We start from the raw sequence: 21570 nt of genomic DNA, 5'->3' as shown, positions 1-21570 counted from the left end.
CCGGCCTCACCCGCGACCCCCACCCCCAAACACCTCCCCCGGGCGCTGGCAGAAGGAGAAGGGGCGGCGCCTGGGCCGGAAACGCCCACGGGGAGGCAGGCTCGTGCCGCGGAGGGCGGGCGGAAGCGCCTCGGCGAAGGGCCCCGGCCACCTCCGCGCGAACACAGGAAGGGGCGGTCGTTTGCATCGGAGCCACCAATCCGACCGCGTTGTCGCTGCGGAGCTGCCCGCCATTGGTTGGATCCTGCAGCTGCGCCTGCGCCCTGCGCTCGTTCTGGGCAGGCCGGCCACCCGCCGCTCGGGCAAGATGGCGGCGGCGGCGGCGTTGGATGCGCCCGGGGGCGGAGGGGCGGCGGCGGGAGTGACAGTGGCGACGTCCGGACGGTGATGATCCGCAAGGCGGCCGCCGCCTCCTCCTCCTCCTCCTCCTCCGGCGGTGGCGGCGGCTCCGCGGAGCTTCTCCGGCATGGCGCGTCTCGCCGACTACTTCGTGGTGGTCGCCTTCGGCCCGGGCAAGCGCGGTGAGCGAGCGAGCGGGGGGAGGGGGGGCAGCCGGGCGGGGGAGAGTTTCGCGCTCCGGGCGGGCGGGGGGCCCCGCGGAGGATTCTCTCCGAGTAACAGGCAGCCGCGGCGCCGAGGAAGAGGAGCCGTCGCCGCCATCGAGCCGTCCACTTCCCGGGTGCTGGAGGCTCCGCTGGTTCTGCGCGGCAGCCGGTCTTGGGGAGCCGCGGGGCTTTGGATGCCTCCCGCGGCGCTGCCCGGAAGGCCGAGGCTAGGCTGGGGTTTCGCACCCGGACGCTCGGCGGGCGCTACGAAGAGGCGCCGGTCGCCGGTCGAACTCCCCCAGAGCTTCCGGGGAGGGAGGGAGGGGCTCGCAGTTCCCTGTCTGCGGCTGGGCTGCCACCCCCGCTCCCCCGGGAGCCAGAGGGGGACGGCGCGCGGGCGGCGGCCTTTGCGGCTGAAGGCCTGCTCCAGTCTCTGGTGGCGGAAGGGCCCCGGGCTGGTGGGCTGCCGGGCTGGGCTTTATGGGCGAGCGAGCGAGCGAGCGAGCGAGCCTGCGGGATTCCGGGGCGGGTTTCGGTCCTTTCGCTCTGAACGAAGTAGAAAAGAAGGGAACCGGCGGCGGCGAGGAAGCCGCCTCCTTGCAGGCCCGTCCTCTGTCCAGGGACCGAGGAGGAGAGCCTGGCCGTCTGGAGGGGAACGATGCTTTGCCTCCGCCCAGGCCGGCCGGGAGTTTGCGAACGTTTCGCTTCCGCCGTTGGATGATGCGCTGCCTCAGTTATTTATCCGAAGGGCTGCTAGTTGGCCCCGGCCTTGACCTGGTTTAACTTCCGAAGTGGTCGTAAGGCCGAAGCCAGCGATGCGCTCCCGCTCTGAAGCAGGCGGCCCAGCCCTCGTGGTCGAGCGAGCGGCGGCTGCTCGGCCTGCACGGGGCGTCTGACAGATTCAGCTTCCTGCTTCATGCGGAAGGACGGGAAGCAACTGAGCACTTGCACCAAGATGCTCTCTTAACCACAAAAGAGTGAGGAAATGAGGCAACTCAAGAAAATTCAGTTTATTAGCGACCAGATTTAATATAGCAGAAGGTTGGAAAACTGCAGCACAACTTTTCTTGGGTCAATGTTATTTAAAAGTGTGGGGAATAGCATTGACTGAAATACAGCAGCATAAAAATCTTTATTTATACATGGCCTCGGTGTTTTAGCCCTACCAAGAAAGCAGTTCCCAAAAGCTCAGTTTCTACAATTGTCTTTATAGAAAAAAATGTGGATACTTCTTAAAATTACAAATTCAATTATATTTTCCTGAATTATCAATTTTGTACTTCTATGTAGTTTCTGTTGTTACTTAATTCTTGTTTGGGGTTTTGATTTTGTTCATTTTTTCCCTATATATTTAAAGAAATAATTAAAAACAACTAGTTAGAAGAAATTAGAATTAGGTAAAACGTTCTCTTTGTCAAGCCCAACTGGTGTGTTAAGGCCCTGAGATCTGTGCTTTCCTTTTGTTCATTTAACAGATCAGTCAGATAAACTATCCCGTATCACTGAAGGTAGAAACAGGCTCAGAAAGCCAGAGAGAGTTTTCATCAATCTCTGACCTGAAAAGGAAGATCAAATTGGTCTGCTAAAGCAGGGGTCCCCAAGTCCCGGTCTGTGGACCAGTACCGGGGCGTGGCATGCCAGCAACCGGTTCGCACAAACAAGCAACGCTCCATCCATGGGATGCAGGCAGCACGCAAAACCACGCCCCTGCCGGTCCTTGGAAAAACCTCTCTACATGGAACCTGACCAGATGAGGATTCAAAGAGCAGGACCAGCTCTAGAAAGTCAGCCCCCCCCCCCTGACAAAGTCACAACATTCTTGAATCTCTGTTCTCTATTCTGACATAGACTTGATAATACATAATCATTTGGAAATTAAAGTGGTTGGAGTTGAATCAATGATTATCAGCTCTTACACGGTGATGAGTCCTGGAAATTATTAAATATTGTTACTATAACATATAGCAGCTGTTAATGCTCTTTTAACACAATATGCAGGGAGAATAAAACTGTTTAGTAAATTTGGGGGTTATTCCATTAGCTATAATATATTTTAGGTAGTATCAAAGGTATCAGAGTCATTGGGAGTCTGCTAGCATATAAATGTAATAAATTATCAGTTGACATTTATAAAGGAATCTTATGTATTGTTTGAATTTTTTAAAGTACTTTGAAATCTTTCAGTGAAAAATCCATTGTTGAAGAGCTGAGTATCAGATTGTAAATTTCAGGTTAACGTTGACATTAATAGTTAAGTGCTGCAGAGAATCTATAGGAAATAATAAATATTGTTAAAATAAGTGTTACTTCAAGACTGATATTTTTACCATTGGAAGAATTAGGTATTTAAAATATTTGGATATGATGTTGAGAAAGGTTCACTAGGATGGATAAACTTGGAGTTCATTTTTATCTAAATGACAAAAAAATTGGGGCGGGGGAGGAAGGCCAATTTTCCCAATTTCCATTTCCATCACCATACTTATATTTTGAACTTTTTCCTGTGGAATCTAAATGATTCTCCCCAAAGAACTATGGGCCCAGCTAGAAAGTTATTATTTGACTACTACGCAGATGACTTGCAAGGTCTTGACTTCACTATTAACCAACGGTGAGTTCTCCAGCATTAAAAAAAGTATATTGGGACAAACCTGAGAAGGAAGCTGAATTCCTATGAGAAATTGTGGAAAGGGTAATCCTTGACTTATTGCCAGAACTGGGACTAGAATTTCTATTGCTAAATGAGGCAGTTGTCAAGTGAGGCATTGTGTGACCACAATAGAATCATGGTGAGGAAGAGGGATTGTGTCCCGAGGGGGAAGGCCCTGGAGGCAGGTCATGCACAGCCACCCTTGGAAGCCTCACCTGCCCCAGCTCAACCAAACCGCTTCCTGCCTTCACCGTTGCTGGGCCTTCATCTTTGGTCCATGTTGCCGAGCAACAATAATTCATTGAACAAAACAACGGGGCTTGCTGTGAACCACCTTCTCTAACCAGAATTGACCTATCCAGTGTGTGTACGTCCCAGGACAAAACTCCTTATAGTCCCACATTTTTTGTGAGATAAGGGAGGGGTGGGGTGAAATAAGGAAGCTGCGTTCTTCCATCACGACCCCAATATTACATAACAGCCTCTCTTAGATGTTAGATTAGACCACAGTTTAATTAGTTTTAATTAAAGACTGGATTATTCTGGAGGGCCTTTAACAGTTGAACGTCGTGCTACTCTTCTACTCACTATGAGATGTTGTGTACCTCTCATGTTGTTGTAGGGATTATTGAAGGGAGGTATTCTGACAATAGGCCATTGTTATATAATGCCATGAATATTTCACTATTCTGGGGATTTAAATATTTTTATTTTTGATGTTTTATTTTTTGTTGTTACAAAAATGTACATTTTAAGTGTTATAAGCTGCCATTTTATTTAATTATTTAGCATATGGCAATGAGCTGAAATGACATTCACAACATATACAGTTGATAGGCACAGTGGATATAAAAAGTTTACACACCCTTGTTAAAATGGTTTTTGAGATGTAAAAAAAAATCAGACCCAGATAAATCACTTCAGAATTTTTTTCACCTTTGTCATGAAGGTCTGGCTTGGGCGGGAGGGGGAAGGTGACCTCTCCCACCCCTCTTTGCTTGGATGGGGCAGTTTGTGATGTGGAGGGCGGGAAGGAAGGAAGGGTGGCTGCTGTCAGGAGGAATAGCATCTCGCTGCTCCAGCATATTCATTTTGAGAGTTTGCAATTTCATTGGGATGGTGAAGACAATACAGAAATGTCTCCTGTCTGCCCAACAGGTTTTCTTTCTGAGCAGGCCAACGTGGTGAACTGTGGTGTGGCAGTGGATTTTGTTAGGCTTCTTGTCTTCGGAGAGTTTAATGTTTGTGCTGACATGGCTCGATTAAAAGAGACGGGTGACCTCATCCTGTTCCAACTGTCCCTATCTGGCTCTCCCGGGACGCCACGGGACACACACGGATGCAAGGCACTTTATATTCTGCTTGAACAGAAAAGGTTGGGTTTTTTTTCTGTATTTCCATTCGGGTGGGGCAGATCACTTTCTACCCATTTAAGATAACCTCCTGAAATCACAGTAGCCCCCACGCTGTGGAGCTTCAGAAGAGCCATTAAAATCTGGCTTTTAAGAGAATCCTGAAAGTGGAGGTTTGTACATCTTCATCCTAGGTACCAGTTAAGGTTTCCTAGATCAGGAAGCGTTATGGATGGTTCATCATGCTTCTCGTTTGAATTGGCGCAATTCACTCTACGTGGGACTGCCCTTGAAGACCATCTGGAAATTCTGGCTGCTCGTCAATGCTGCAGCGCAATTAGTAACAGGCTCAGCTAGTAGTGGTGTGTGACAACACTACTTCAGGAATGGCACTCGCTTTCAGTCAGTTTCTGAGTGCTTATTGTTCTGCTTGGAAATGTTAAAGCGCTTCATGTATTAGGATCTGGATATCTTGGAGTAAAATCTGCTCCCTCAATGAGATCCGGGAAGGAGGACTGGCCCTGGGTTCCAACTTCTGGGAAATGTTACTACTAGAGACTCCAAAGGGGGCAAGCTTTTCCCGTGGCCGGCCCCACCCTCTGAAGCAGCCGAGCCCTGAAGAAAGGCCAGGAAGACCTGGAGGCTCTTCTGGAGCGCCCATGGGGGTTTTCTTGAAGAGATGGTGCCGGCTATCTGTGGTTATTTTGAGGGACTGATGTATTGGCCTTCACTGTCGTCCATCATCATACCCATCTGGGTCAGCTTAGGGCAGTGATGTCGAACCTTTTAGAGACTGAGTGCCCAAACTACAACCCAAAACCCACTCATTTATCGCCGAGTGCCAGGTGGGCGTGGCCCACTGGGTGGGTATGGCCAAGGTGGGCATGGTCACCTCAATGTTGCTCGTGGGGAGGGATGTGTGTGGAGGTTGGGCAGGGTTGGGGAGATCCAGGGGTTCTCTGGCAGGTGGAGTGGTGGACAGGAGGCTCGTGAGGAGAAGCAGGGCGGGGATGCCATTTTCGCAGGACAAGGTGAGGCAGGGGCCGGGGCGGCTGTTGCCTGACACCATTGGCCCCCGCACACAGAGGTCAGCGAGCGCATGGGGGCCGACAGTGTCCATCAGCAGCCACAGCCTGCCAGCCCCTCGGCCAGCACACTCGGGCTCCGCAGCCCACTGCCAGCAGTTCAGAGAAGCCGCCTCTGAGCTGGCCACCCACCCGCCAACAACTGAGGAGGCGATGCAGTGGGTTGTGCCCAGGAAAAGGAGAGCATGCGAGGCCAGGAGGGATGGGACGGGGGACGGAACCAGCCATGCTGGGATTCATCTGGCCTTGTGGGACCTCGGCAATTTAGCGGGCGGCTGGTTGAAGAGGGACGGTTGCCATCTCCGGGGCATGACACGCATGCCCACAGAGAGGGCTCTGAGTGCCGTCTCTGGCACTCGTGCCACAGGTTCGCCACCACTGGCTTAGGGGGTTGGGAGAGGGGGAATTGCATTGTGGCGGTTAGGCTTTCTGCAAGGCTGGGTCCAGTCATAGTTGTGGGTAGGGCGATGAAACACAAAGCCCCTGTGCTTTCTGAGCTGCCTCTGGGCTCTGCCCGGTTCTGTTTAACATCTACATAAAGCCACTGGGTGAAGTCATCTCTTGGCACGGGGTGTGGTAGCGTCGGTTTGCCAATGATGCTCCGTTGTACATCTTTATCCAAGGCGAGCCATGTGATGCCGTTGAGGTCCTTCCTCAGTGCCTGGAGGCTGTGAAAGTCAGGAAGGGGCACGGAGAAAAGTTTCAGATAAACCCTGTCAAAGGTTGTGTAGGTGTGGATTTTAAGGTCCCCTGTGTCAGGCAGGAAAGACCAGGTCCACACGTGAAAGTCCAGTTAAACTGATTTATTGCTAAAAGCCTTTTACAGGAATCTTCTCAAATAAAGGTTAGCACCTGCTTGGAGTCAGATAAGGGGCAATAGCATTTAAAGGAGATTGGACCTAGTTTGCTTCTGGCTACGTAGGGACCGTAGGCCAATCCCTCTTTTCACTCTGCCCCCAGATTCTGTCCTACACCCTGGCTCTGCAGATGTTCCCTCCTTAACTCTGCCTGGAGCTGCATTTCTCCCAAGCCAGAGTAGAGGTGCAGTTTGCAGTTCTCCTGGACTTACTGCTCCCTCTCCCGAAGAGCAGGTGGCCGTTCTGGCCAACAGGGGACATTTGCGCAGGCTCTTCTGCTGCTTCAGGCGTGACCATTCCTAGACCAGGAACCCCTGCTGATGAAGACTTTATTCTTTGGTGTCTGTCTGTCTCTCTCTCTCTCTTGCTCACACACACCACTCACACACTCACACTCTCACACACCAGTTTGGATGACTATAGCATGGTTTCCTTGGGGCTGCAGATCCAGAATGCAGCAGTGTGGGCAGTTTGGGGCGTTTCTGGATTCCAGGATACTTCCAGGGGTGATTCCTAGTGCTGATGATCACCTAAAAAGCCCCAAGAAGGGTTTTGACTGGGACAAATGCAGAGTCTTAAAAAACATTTGGGTAGAAAAAGTGGAAGGCCGGAGGACAGGTTGGAGGAGCATTTTGAGCAGCAGCCCCCGTGGAAGCGGATCTGCATGTCTTGATGGGCTTCAGATTTAAACACGAATGGCTGTTGCATTTGGAGAAAAAGCAAGCTGAGTTTCTCTGGCTGTTTCCAAAGAACTGCAGTGTTAAAATAATGGGAATCCTTGACCCTTTTTGTTTGGAGAGGACTAGCGAATAACCCTATGAGAGGAGCCCTAAAAGGAAACCCAGTTGAAAACTGGCGAAGAACAGACTGAGACCTGAGATCAGACCTCGGAAGACGTGTCATTCACACAGGAGACAGACAGATATGTTCAGTGTTGTTCCAGAAGAAATAATGGGATTAAATTACAGGGAAATGGATTTTGGCAGGAAAAATGCTGTTTTCATACTTCTGTAGTAGTGGTATAGACGTCACAGGAGAGAGAGCATGGCCTCTCTTGCGAAACTGCCTGCAGACAAGCCGAATCCCCTGTCCCTCCCGGGGATGCTGCACGGATGGGAGTCTTGCAGAAGGTCGACCAGGGGTTGTGTGGTGTCCCTTCTACCTTCCCGTTGTGTGATTGTGGAAGAGGCAGCTGAGGCATTTCTTGACGTGGTTTTTATTTGCTCGGCCCACCAAACCTTGTAATATCGTACTTGAATGAAGATGAGGGCCCTGATCACAGCATCTGAAAAAGATTATTTTAGAGCTGAAAGAAAAGATGGCCAAAATGCTTCTCTGCAAAAAAATAAAGAAGGTGTGGGATCCTTTCTTCTTAAACAGGATGCTGGGAATTTTGTGATGGGAAATGCTTCTTCTTGTGGTACATAACTCAAATACAGAATTCTGTGCCATTGCAAATTATATATTTATAATTTATCTTCTATACAGATGGTCCTCGAATTAAGAACCATTTGTTTAGTGACCGTTCAAAGTTACAACAGCACTAAAAAAGTGACATGATTTTTTCACATGACTGTTGCAGCATGCCAGTGGTCACGTGATCAAAATTTGCATACTTGGCAACTGGCTCATAATTGTGACGGTTGCAGCGTCCCAGGATCATGTAATCCCCTTTTGCAACCTTCTGATAAGCAGAGTTAATGGGGAAGCCAGATTTCACTTTACAACCGTGTGACTAGCTTAAATGCAGTGATTCACTTAAAACTCTGGCAAGAAAGGTCGTAAAATGGGGCAAAATTCACTTGACAACTGTCTCACTTAGAAACACAGCTCTATTGTGGTCATAAGTCAAGAACTAACAGAATAACAAAGTTGGAAGGGACCTTGGAGGTCTTCTAGTCCAACCTGCTCTCTGTACCATTTCAGAAAAATGTCTATCCCTTTCTGAAGGTGAGCCGTTCCACTGGTGGATTTTTCTAATGGTCGAGAAATCTCTCCCTTCGTTGCTTCTTGCGCTGCCTTCAGATGCTTTGGAGAACAGGCCGAGGGGCTGAGCCAGACCCATGCCCCAGGCATGCCCACGAGCAGAGAAGATCTTGCAGCCCTCCGAGACCAGGTCTGGTTTGTCCTACCACACGGTGGGCTGCCTGGTGCATTTTGGAAAGTTTGGATGCAAAAAGATTTAGAGTTGTGCTTCAGGAGACTTGCGTCAGATCCAGATTCATGTAACCCGTGACACTATGGAGGCCTTTAAAAACATTTTGTCCCCGTATCTGTTCACTTTTTTGCTTGCTGCTTCTCTTCTCTTAAAGCAATAAAAGTAGAGCAATAAAAGTAGAGGCTTTTACTTCCTGTGTTCTGACATCACAATGCAATTAAAAATGTTGGCCATCACTTGGAAAAGAACACTTGTGACATCACAGAATATTTAACAATAAAATGGTTCACCTTAAATCATAGGTGTCAAACTCGCCATGTCACGTGATGTGTTGTGACTTATCGGGATGTTTTTTGCATTGCTGGAGCTGGGGTGGGCGTGGTCTCTGTATGATGCAACTGGCCTGCGGCCCGGCAGTTTGACACCCCTGCCTTAAATGGTCTGGCAGAGCCTTGCCTTGTCTTCCCAGTGGTCCAACTTGGGAAGCTGGCATTTCCCACCTGATTCTTGCCAATGGCATTATCCTGAGCTAAGAGCCTCCTGTGAAGAACTGGACCGATGAAGCAAAGGACACGGAGAACTGGGATGGATTGTTTTGGGGTCTTTCATTTTACCAGCTGCAAAGACAGGACCCTCCTCCCACGCCTGTGATAGTGGAGACTCTCCTCTAGATGCTTTTCCTTGGTCTGCACCAGGAGAAGGTTAAGATCACAATCCTGAAGAAGATTGTCTCATGAAGTGTTTCTCTTGAGGGTTATACCTTCCTGTCACATTAAGGAAGACCCAGCGAACAAACTTCTTTTGAGCTTTGCTGGTTCATACAAGCCCTACTGAGCTTTCCTCTTGGTGTCTGAGGCAGCTGCTTGTGCAGGCCACTGTGGTGATGACCGGGAAGGGTCTCTTTTGCCCTGAACCTCCTTCCGCCTTTGTTCCCGGCTTGGGAGTCGGCCTCCTCTCTCCATGGTCGTTTCTCAGGCAGATCTGGAAGAGGCGCCTCTGTCCTCTGGATTGAGGGGGGGGAGGGGCACAAATGGCCAGCTTCCCACAAAGTTGCCTGAGGGCATTTCCCGGTGTGTGTGTGTGTGTGTGTGTGTGTGTGTGTGTCTGAGATTCCACAGAGTGGGCAACGGTTGGTGACGCCATCGTGGCAAAGGGAAGGGCCTCTTGTTTTGTACCCCTTGGACACCTGCGCTCGGGATTCCGTTTAACAATGGCCTTTGTCTTTTGCTGTGTGTCTGCGTGCATGTCATTGAAACAAAATGTGTAATTGTGTAGGCTATTTGTGGAATGTTGTTAGTATTTTCCTAGTTTTTAATTTTAAAGGAAAAGACGGCATTTACAGATATAGCAAAATACAAAACCTATAGAGCACTGAAATAGGTCTGTGAAACAACACTGGATACCAAGTCTCTCTCTCTCTTCTCCCATTTTTCACTCATTTATTTATTCATTCTTTCATTCACACTTTCATTTGATTTGCCCTATCCAACAAAATGAGTTTTAATTTGGAGAAAAGCAAAGTCCTACACTTAGGCAGGAAAAACAAAGGAACAAATGCAGACTGGGCGAGACCTGGCTTAAAAACAGTAACCGTGAGAGGGACCTTGGAGTCCTAGTGGACGATCACTTGACCATGAGCCAACAGTGTGCAGCAGCAGCCTAAAAAGCTAATACAATCCTGGGTTGTATAAACAGAGGCATAGAGACTGGACAATCACCTGTCTGAGATGGTATAGTTCTCCTGCTTGAGCAGGGGGCTGGACTAGAAGACCTCCATGGTCCCTTCCAGATTCTATTCTATTCTATTCTATTCTATTCTATTCTATTCTATTCTATTCTATTCTATTCTATTCTTTATAGCTGTCCATCTCACATTTGTGGCTTTGGATAGCTCACCTAATTAAAACCACCATGCCGACATAAATACCCCCCCCCAAAAAAAACAAAATGAAGACATCAGCTTAAATAAAAACAGTTGAAGCCAAATTAGAACTGGGTTAAAGCCATAATGCATAATATGGGGCCAAGTGCAAGTCGTGGGTCAGTCGATAAATAACCATCCAAGAAGCTCCCCCCCCCAGATGAAAGAGATACCTCGACGTGTGAAAGGCAAGCAGGGAGGGTAATCTCATCTCCGGGGGGGGGGGCGAGGTTTCCAGGGCGGGTGATGCCCGGCAGGAAAGGTTCTGCCAGAGAGAAATCTTATAAAAAGATAAATAAGCAATCAAAGAGGGCCTCAAACATGCAGAAGATCCCAGAAATTGCTTTGCATCAACAGTTTTGACAAGCAGTAGAGGTCCTCTTCTTCTTCTCACCAAGATCAGAGGTCATTAAATTAACATAAGTTGTTCTTATAATATTTCTTTTTTCTCACTTTTGGTTCTTACTTGGCTCAGTTGTAATATTAAACTGTCTGTTAAATTGTGACTTCCCAGCCAGTATACTTGCTTTGTAGTTCTTTATGTTTTTACTTTTTTTTCTTCAGCTGTCCTTGTTGAAGTTTAAACTTTTTAGATGGCTTTTTTGTATCAGAATTATTTAAGTTTGAATGTTTTTTCCTGGAACTCAGAGGTTTCCTTGTTAGCTTTGGACACTGTAAAAGGTTATTTCTTTGCTCTGACTCTTTAACAGTGTCATAGTTTCTCCCCTCTCACCATTTATTGGATCAATTTACTAAGAGTAAATAGAAGGCCCTTAAACACTTAGTTAAAAAGTTTTTATTTGAAGGAAGTTCCACATCCCATTTCATACCTAGTTTACCAACTGATTTCTGCCATTGTTTCCAAGTATTCAACCTTGGCAGAAGGCTGTCTGATGCCATTATTCTAGCTGGGGACCCTGACCCTCAAAAGACAAGCTCCCTCTGGATCATCCTTTCTCCAAACTGTAGAGGTCATTTCTTGGCGATGAGGTTGTGGCTGTGGCGAGGTTCACGTGGCCTTGGTTATCAGGAGCAGGTAATCTCTTCACTGATCGGATGCACACCAGTTTCACTAACGCTTGCTGGAGAAAAAAACGAGGGGTCCCTGGTGCTCTCTGAGCTTGCTTGTTTTCTGGCAGGTGTTTCATTACCCAAACTAGGTTTCAGTGCACCGCCAAGAAAACAAGCTCAGAGAGCACCAGGGGGCCCTCGTGCCAACACCCAGAGCTACAGATCCTTTATGAGTAAAAAGAGGAGGACCAGGCGTGAGATGTTGTTATGACATCACTGTCCTTGGTCAAACTTTGGCTATTTGCAGGCTCTTAAGAAATAGAATAAGCAGTAGTTTTTAATTGTCTCTCTTAGCCCAATTTCCTTTCTTTTTTAAAAACATGTTTTATTGGTTTTTTTTTTTACAATAACAATCCTTAGTGCCTGGTGTACAGTTGTTATTATTAGTTGTTGTTAATTGCGAAGTCATGTCCGATGCATCGCGACCCCATGGACCACGTTCCTCCAGGCCTTCCTGTCCTCTACCATCTTCTGGAGTCCATTTAAGCTCACGCCTACTGCTTCAGTGACTCCATCCAGCTACCTCATCCTCTGTCGTCCTTTTCTTCTCTTGCCCTCAATCTTTCCAAGCATTAGGCCTTTCTCCAGTGCATCCTTCCTTCTCATTAGGTGGCCAAAGTATTTGAGTTTCAACTTCAGGATCTGGCCTCCTAAAGAGCAGTCAGGGTTGATCTTTTCTAGGACTGACCGATTTGAACGTCTTGCAGTCCAAGGGACTCGCAGGAGTCTTCTCCAGCACCATAGTTCAAAAGCCTCAATTCTTTGTCACTCAGCCTTTCTTATGGTCCAACTTTCACCTCCATACGTTGCAACCGGGAAAACCATGGCCTGGACTATACGCACTTTTGTTGGCAGGGTGATGTCTCTGCTTTTTAGTATGCTGTCTAGATTTGCCATAGCTTTCCTCCCCAGGAGCAAGCATCTTCTAATTTCTTGGCTGCAGTCCCCACCTGAGGTGATCTTGGAGCCCAGGAAAATAAAATCTGTCACTACCTCCATTTCTTCCCCATCTATTTGCCAGGAACTGAGAGGGCCGGATGCCATGATTTTGGTTTTCTTAGTGTTGAGTTTCAAGCCAACTTTTGCACTCTCCTCCTTCACCCGCATCAAGAGGCTCTTTAGCTCCTCTTCACTTTCTGCCATTAGAGTGGTATCATCTGCATATCTTAGGTTCTTGGTGTACAGTATGTTGTCTCTAATTTCCTGTATTAGAGGTTACAGACCAAGTTGGGTATAGCCTCTACAAGTGAGAATCATTATATAGTAATTTGTCTGTTATGTAATATTTATTAAATATTTTATTTGTTAATAAAATTTTATGTCAAGTTTAGATTACATCTGAAACTTGCTTTTGGACCTTTTGGCACTAATAAAAATGAATTGATATCTTGGTACATCATAAACGGAATATGAACTGCATTGTGATGCTAGTGCAAAAAGGCAAAGGGCGCCCGTGGCTGCTTTGTTAGAAATATCAGGTCAGGTTTGGGTGAAATCTTCATTTTTCTCTCTAGTCTTTTCCCCAAGATGGTGGCGCCTTGCTTGGCTGCGGCTGTTTCGGCTCTCAGATTTGCCGGGGTTATGGAGGGGAAATGAGCCCTCCAGACTGAATGACTTTTTAAGAATATGTTAAGAATATGTAAAGGTGTGGGTATATCGATATGTTGTCTATAGCGTGTTTATACGTGTGCTGTGTATGGGTACATTTTTGAGAGCAGGCAACAGAATTTCATTTTTAATGTGTGCCAGTGTGCCCGCAGTAAAAAATGACCATAAAGATTATCTATCTCTTCTGCTTCAGTCATGCCACACTTAGAACACCGCGTCCTAGTTGAGAAAGCAGGCCGTGTGGGTCCTGAGAGCAAAATGCAAGGAGTGCTTGAGTTAAGCAGTGAGTGAAATTGGAATTTCTGTTGCTAGGAGACTGCGTTGCTTAGTGATGGCAATCCCACCACTTGTTAGATAGAGACCCATTCTGATCTGAAGCACTCCCTGCTTGGCCCTCCCCAGGCCTGTCTCTGCCCTTTGGGCCGCCTTGCCCCCTGTTGCCTCTGCTGGCCCAGCTGCCACGCCCGGCTGCCCTTCATGGTCTTCCTCCCTCTGCCGATGAGGGGGTGCCCTGCCTGGCCCCAAGCAGCTGCCGCCTGCCCCAGGCCCTCTTCCCAAGGCTGCCTTTCCCAAGGATCGAAGCCTCTGCGATTCAGACAGCAGCAGGCGTGGCCTCCTGCCCGGGCTGACCAGGCCTCTGCAGTCTTCTGGGAGGAGGAGGAGGAGGCGGAGGAGGGCCAGAGGGGACCTCAGGAAGGGCCGGCAGGCACAGGGCAGCAAAGCCGGAGGGACCCACGGAGCAGAGGGGGGCAGTCAGGTACCTGGGGCTTGGCGTTGTGGGGACTGAAGCAGAGGCAGTCCAGGCCCGCTGCTGCCACCGAGAAGTGTGCCACCGTGCAGGAGGCCAAGTTGGGGTAGATGGGTGGGGAGTTGAAGTGCTGTGATGGCCACAACTTTGGGGGCTGGGCACAAGTAACCATTTGTTCAGTGTCACCATAACTTTGAACAGTTGCTGAATGAGTGGATGTGTTTTGCCCAGAGAAGTCTGTGTGGAGACGTGAAAGCTGTTTGAAGTCTCTGAAAGACTGTTGTGTAGTTAGGGGAGGATGTGTTTCCTTGCAGATACTTGTTCAAATATGGGTGGATGAGTCTGGATGGCCGTTTGTCACAGATACTGTGGCAGTGGATATTCCTGGGAGACGGGAGTAGTTCTTGCCGCCCCTCCCTCTGCCCGGGCTAAAAATCCCAGCAACCTGCCCAGTGCTCAGGAGAAAAATAGGACCCTGCTGTGCCTTGTGAAAGGATTGAATGGCAGGATTGGGGCCATCCAAATTTCTGGAGTACGTTGTTGAGAGGCAGTCCTGCAAATGGGCCATAAATCCTGTGCCCGGAAGGGCTTTACGAGTCACGGGCAGCCCCTTGCATTCCGTGTGGAGGCCTCCTGGAAGACAGGGTGGCTTTCTCCCAGCCACAGTCACTCCTTACGCCTCTCCATCCCCACCTCCAGCCAAAAAGAGAACTTTTGAATAAATTGAGAATTGTGATAAGTAGGATTTCAGGACAGAAAGCACTAAAATGAAAAAGGAGACTAATGGTATAGGATTTCCTGCCTGAGTAGGGGTTGGGACTAAAAGAGTCCCTTCCAACTTTGTTATCCTGTTAGGTGTGTTTTAAGTAAAAGGAAAATAAAAATGTATAGTGCACTTGCCACTTAATAAAGATGGATTCCATCCTGTTCCTGCAAAAGGGCCAGGAGGAGAGCAGCTCCCAGAGTGGGAAGGAAAAAAAGCATCCAATTCCAGCTTTCTGGTTGGGAAGAATTATCCTCATCCCAAACGCAAAGCCTGAACATTAACTCTGCTTTCCCGGCAGTGATAAATAATATTTTTAGCGCTATTTCCCTGCTAAGATGGATGCGTGGAGGTCTGCTCGTGCTGACAAAGCGTTCCCTGGCTTGTCTTCCGTGGCCGCTTCCCTTTCAAAGAGGCCTCAAGAGAAGCGGCCTTCCATCTCCCGGGGCCACTCGCCCTCTGCTCTGCCCAGGAGCCCCTGACCGACCGGCTCCCAGGCCTAAAGAAGCCTTTTCGGCCTCTGTGTTTCTCCTCCCTCCCCGCAGTCAATTGCTGTCCTTTTGCTCCTCCAGCAGGACTGAGTTATCTATAGAAACACAGAATATTTTGTGAAGAGGGGAGATCTGAGCGCTGAGTAAAATATATCACGTAATCAGTAGGTAGGGCTTGCCATGGTGGTGACCAGGGTTGGCTCTGCCTGGGAAGTTCCAGGCGAGGAGGCCTTGACAGGCTGTCTGCAGAGGGCTTGGCTCTCTGTGGTTTCTTCCTTTTCATCGTGGCTGCCTTAGTCCTCAGAATAGAGCTGTTGGGCTGGGGTAATGAGGACTGGTGGATGAAGTCTGGCTGCCTAAAATAATTCCGTGGATCAGTTTCAGAAGAGACACTTCCTGTAGCCAGCCCCAAACTTAGCTGGTGACCTGCGGCTGACCTTATTCTAGGCCAGGGGTGTCAAACTGGTGGCCTGCAGGCCGGATGCTTCACACACAGGCCACGCCCACCCGGGCTCCACAAAGGCAAAAAACATCGTGATATGTGATGTGACGCAATCGAGTTTGACACCCGTGTTCTAGGCTTTGCAGGGAAAGCTCAAGCAGCAGTTTAATGGCTCTTCCCTGCAGAGAGGGCTGCGGCCCCAGCCCTGTCCAGCTAAACGGTTCCCTTTGGGCTGCCCGCTGGCTCTGGTTTCATGGAAATCTCAGTCTTTAAAGTTGGTGCACAATTACTGAGGTTGTTACACAAGTACCAAGAGGAGTTAGGCATATTAGAATGCAGCCAGTAGTTTGACTCAGTGGTTCTGGGATAGGTTGGGTTGTAAAATTTGGGGTTAATAGAGATCATAGACCCACTGCTGCAGTTATGATGCAGGTTTACCATCCACTGATATACAGTGAATACTTTGGCTGTTCCTTATGCACAATATATAACTGCAGATATTTTGTTAAATTTTGAATGCTGGGAATGTAGCATAGTAACTAAGTGCCCAGAGCCATAAAACCCATTTCCAGCAGAGATAAGCACCCACAGCCAACAGGTGGTGCCGAAGGCCTGAGAAATGAAAAGGGTCTAACCATTTTTAGCCTATAAGGAGACTAGATGCGCTTCCCTTCTCCAGGTGAGGCTTGGACATGTTACAGGGGCAGCCACCTCATCCAGGTCCCATGAACTTCATAGAGAGAGGGAACTCAGCAGGCCTTGTTGAGATGACCAGACTGGATAGATCGGATTTGGCGAGGCAGGGCCTGGGAATGCCAGGACTGTGCTGATGACCCTTTAAGTAATGACTAGTACTTTGAACTGGATTTTGAAAATTAACGCAGCAACCTCAAATTGGGCTTTGCTCCAGCAGTGGGCTTGTCCCTCCAGCAATCTGAGTCCTTTGGGATTGGGCGGCATATAAATATTTGTAAATAAATAAATAAATAAAATAAAATAAATCTGACTGTTATATTCTGGGCTCATTGAAGCTTTTGGATCATCTCTAAAGGCTGCCTCAGACAAAGCACATTACATAACACCAAATAGGTGATAAAGGGGTGAGAGTTACTGTTGACCACATCCTGGTCAAGGTTTGGCCACAGACTAAGCTGGGTGAGCTTTGCCTCACTGGGCAGAGCTAATACCTGCCCTTTAAGCAGAAGCCCAGGAAGTCTCCCTCAAGCCAGCTTCTTTGGGTAGACTGGAATTCATCCAGAGGAGCTACTAGGACTGATGCTAGAAGGTTGCCCTGATGTTTGCTAACAACAAGAAACCCGGTCTTGGAGGAACTTAATTGGATCTTTTGTTTCACAGTCTTTAAAATAATTTGACACTGCTTTATATGAATAGGACATATGTGTTCATTATTCTAAAAGTAGCCTAAAGACCTAATGTGAATTTCATCTGCATTCAGCTTCTTTTGAAAGTAGGTTATTGGCTTCAGATGTGAGCTAATTCCAAGGCCATTAAGAAATACAACATTTCAATAAATGTTGAAGCGCAAGTAAACAGTCAGGCAAGTGAAACTCAAAACTGCTTCAGCAGAGCTATATTAATGAGAGGCTCTTTTTGTTCCTATTTCATAATCAAATTTTGTTACTGTACTTTGAGCACATAACATAAAGAAAATCAATACTACTACTACAACTACTACTACTACTAAAATAATCACTACTAAGCCCACATCCCAGTGTTTTCTGGATGTACTTTGCAGCATTGACCTTCTTCCCAGAAATGATTCCTGTAAGGCAGGGGTCCCCCGGGCCGCAGCCCATTACCGATACGTGGCCTGTTTGGAATCGGGCTGCACAAACTGTGGCTGAGCACGCACACAACTCCACGTGTGCGACTGGGGGATGCTTGCAGCTCCAAATGTAACTGCACACACACCTGCCTGTCACTCACACAGAACCATTCCCTCCCCACCCCCACCATGGCTGGACTGCCAAGCTGGAAATGTTGGGGACCACCGCTATAAGGTGTAACAAAACCATATAATAAGTCACATGGACTTTGGCTGGATTTTAAAAGTATAATAATTGGTTTTTTTTTTTAAAAAAAAGCCCTGCTTCAACCTTTTCTGAAAAGAAGATTTAAGCCACACAGGGTAAGTCTTTGATATGTTAAATGGCAGAGTGGAAAGTATTTTTGAGGATATTCACATTATTAAAATATCCCTACCCCTCAGAAGCACTGCTTATTTGCTTCTTTTGGAGATATAGGGATGGCAATATAGGGATGTGACGTGGATTTTATTGTTTGTGTTGTTTTAAGTGACCAGAAATGACGGAATGCATCATTAACTTAGCCATGCCAGTCAGTTATGTCTTGTATACACTTAAAAAAAAAATTTTTTTTAGAACCACTAGCTTGTATTGTAAAACTTTACACAAATGTCAAGTGGTTGTGATGTCCTCGCTCTCCACTGTAGCCTCTTGTGAGCTCTTCCTAGAGCCATGCAAGCACCCAGTCCAATCCTCCGTGCTGAGCTTTGCTGGTGAGTAGACCCACCGAGAAGATCTTCATCTTTGTGCTTGTAGGAGAATGAAGGGGCAGCTGATACAAAGTTGGTAAAACAGGGAGTTTTAGAGTAGCCCGAGAGGTTAATGCCCAGGAAATGATAGTTAATGAGTCCAACACTACTAAAACCTTGTTAGTTCATGAGAAGTCTCATCAGGGTGTGATAAATTAGTACCCTGAACAGATGGCTTGCTGGGGTGCCAGGAGAGAGAGAGAGAGAGAGAGAGAGAGAGAGAGAGAGAGAGAGAGAGAGAGAGAGAGAGAGCACGCAGATCAGAGATACCGTGCCAGAGAGTCACCAGATGGATCCTGGACAGCTGCCAGTTTATCTAACTAGGAGAGGTGGAGAATTCTGCAAGTTCTGTTCTTAACCTTAAGAGCAGAGCTAGCATTTCACATTTACAGAGGTTTATATTTACCTGCATATTAAGCTAAGATAGGGGCGCAATGGAATGAGAATTCAGGGTCTTCCTTGAAGATTGACAGCCAACATCATTAAATCCTTAAATGAACAGCTTTTCTAAACCAGAATGTCTAACCCAGAGATGAGCTTGCAAGCAAACTTCCTCTGCCTTCATCCCATCCACCAGGAAGTACGCACAGGGCATGAGACCGTCAAGGACAAAAGAGACGTTTGCCTGGCTAGAGGTCCTCCTTTCTCCAGTTTGTATTCATACAAGGACCACTTTTGTCTGTTTAGGGTGATTTCTGAATGCTTACCTTTCATGGAGAAGTGTTCACCAATCGTCCTAAACAAACAATCAAAAAAGAATTAGTTACAGAACAAAACTTACCTCATTGAAGTACAAACTGAAATCTCAAAAGGCCCACTGCAAACGCCGTCACTGCGTTTCCATTTACTGTTTACTTTTAGCACAGCTACATCGTTTTCTTTCAGAGAGGCGCAGTTTGAGAAGGCAGAGCATCTAATTAAAAGGGGAAGTTTGTCTACAATTTTTCCTGCTGAATACAGAACATATTAGTAGAGCCTTAAAATGGCACTTGGGATATTGAAGAATCCGTGTACTGTGAACATCAGTGGCCCACCGTACAGACTCGTGCTGGGTGTGCAGCAATCAAAGGGGGGGAAATGGGAAGAAATGGGTTCTGCTCCTTGTGAAACGAGTGGAGGGAAGAGAGGAAAGGAGACTAAAGATGGAGCTGCCTGATGGAACTTTTGCCCTCCGTTTCTCTTGGTTTCTCATGTCCTTTGCAGTCAGTGCGATGATCTTCGGACTCGGCCCAAGTCCATTTGCCGATGCGTAACATCTCAAGATGTAGTCAGTTCGTTTCGTTATTCGTTGGGCTGAACGTCCCCATTTATTGCATCTTCGGGGGGGGGGCATGCTTGGATGCCAACTGCCAGGGACCTGCCTGCCTGCCTGCCTGCCTGCCTGCCTTTGAGGGTGCAAGGTGGTGGTGGGCTCCTTGGCCTGTGGGTTGCCTGCCTTATGAAATTGTCTGCCTCCGTCATGGTTGATGTTTCAGAAATCCTTCAAGGCCTGGATATTTTATTAGGCCTGGGGGCTCTGGGGAAGCGGGGACCTGTTTAGATGGCTCCATTATCGAAATTGGATGCACTTATTCTCTCTCTGCTTGGGATTTGAATATATTTTAGTTTTAATTAATTTTCACTTTAATGTTGCTTTTTGTATCTTTAAATGTGTTTTATATGTGCATTGCTTGTATTGAGTGTTGTATATCATGTAAAGTCACTTCTGATGAAATGGGTGGCCATAGAAATCTGATTAATAATAGTATGTGTGTGTGTGTGTGTGTGTGTGTACACACACATTTATCTTTCTAATGCTGCATTATTAGTCTTTTAGCCATAGTTAGGGCATGGTAAATTGGTTTACCTTGTTCAGTAAAGTAGCATTATCCTTATTATCTTTCCAACAAAATGCTGTCTTAGACTATTCTTTTCTACATAAATGTAGTGGATCCAATAAATACTAAATATTCTTGTTGTTTAAATTATATTTTAATGTGCATTGATGCTCTTGCTATAGAAGTTAACACACTGTAGGAGAAAGAGTGGCAGAATCTGGGGATGGAGTTAAAAGAGGGATCAGGCTAGGATCCTTACGTAGCCACAAGTGAACTAAGCCCAACCTCCCTTGAATTCATGGACCTTATTTAACTCCAAGTAGGTGATGCTAACCATTAGGTGAGAAGATTCCTGTGCATAGGCATGAGTAGCAATAAATCATTTTAATTGGACTTTCACCTGTGGATCTGATATTTCGCTCCTAACACATATTATCCCATTGTTTAGGCAAGTTAATGCAGGAGATGACCAGGCTGAGCCCGAGGGAGGGAGTGGGGTCAAACGTGTCATCAGTTTGGAGTCCCTTCGTGCCCACCAGAGATCTTAGTCCAGCCCACCTTGAATTCTGTTGACTCTTATCTACTGCCAATTTGCTTTGACCGTTAGCAGATTGGATTCTTGTAGAGAGCATTAGCTTGCAATAAACCTATATGTTCACCTGAACGGCTTGGATTTCCTGATTTCTTGCAACTGACAGCCTGGTACCATGGCTCAGAAATGAGGGCCCTCTGATGCACCGTTTCACCCAGTGGAAGGCAACAGACCTGAGAGTTTTAGTAGCATGTGGATATTTGACGTGGTGATCAAGCTCCTGATTTGGGAAACTGAATCTCTCATTAATTGGTAATTGCATTTTCTGTAAAGATATTTTGGTAATTGAAGAACCCCATAAATATTTTCTAATCAAATATATTTTTGAAAAATATTTTCCAAGTATATGGAATTCTTCCAAATATAAATTAATCTGGAAATATTCATTTTGAGAGCATTCACCTTTCCCCAAAGGGTGAGATTTAATGGCTATTTATCAGTATCTAAGAAGTCTCTTTATATATTTTATTTATATTACATGTTGTTAACTACATTATATCTTTTGATATATACATACCTAAATATTTTATGAATCCAATAAAAATATGGAATTGACATTCCTTAAATGGATGGGTGATCAAATTTTCACATATTGGCATCAATTCCAATTTGGACCAATTAATAGAATATCTTGCTATTTTAGTAAAGCAGCGGTTCTCAACCTTTTTAATGCCATGACCCCCAACCGGTCGTAAGTCAAGGACTACTCAACCGGTTGTAAGTCGAGGACTACTCAACTGGTGCAGCACTGTTTGCAGAACGGGACTTTTGGCAGGCTCAGCAGGGCAGAGACAGCCTGGACAATTCCTATTGGCTTTTGAAAGCCAATAGAATTAGACTCTATTCAAGAGAGTCTCTTCTATTGGCTTTCAAAAGCCAATAGAGTAAAAGGGAG

General features: G+C 47.0%; 1 protein-coding gene across 5 annotated transcripts in view; it reads left to right on the top strand.

The window, feature by feature from the left end:
- Positions 1-264: 264 nt before the first annotated feature.
- Positions 265-21570, top strand: part of SBF1 (SET binding factor 1) — a 54929-nt gene continuing 33623 nt past the window's right edge. For all 5 annotated transcript variants that reach the window (XM_039325326.1, XM_039325325.1, XM_039325323.1 and 2 more), the window contains exon 1: positions 265-521. In XM_039325326.1, the coding sequence (XP_039181260.1) occupies positions 467-521 (55 nt within the window). In that variant the 5' untranslated portion in view covers positions 265-466. The remainder of the gene's footprint in view (positions 522-21570) is intronic.

The sequence above is a fragment of the Crotalus tigris genome, unplaced genomic scaffold (assembly GCF_016545835.1).
Source record: "Crotalus tigris isolate CLP2741 ecotype Arizona unplaced genomic scaffold, ASM1654583v1 scf7180000024328.341495, whole genome shotgun sequence".
In the NCBI taxonomy this organism is placed as follows: Eukaryota; Metazoa; Chordata; class Lepidosauria; order Squamata; family Viperidae; genus Crotalus; species Crotalus tigris.
Note: the sequence above shows the minus strand (reverse complement) of the source record. Positions and strands in the feature narration are given on the sequence as shown.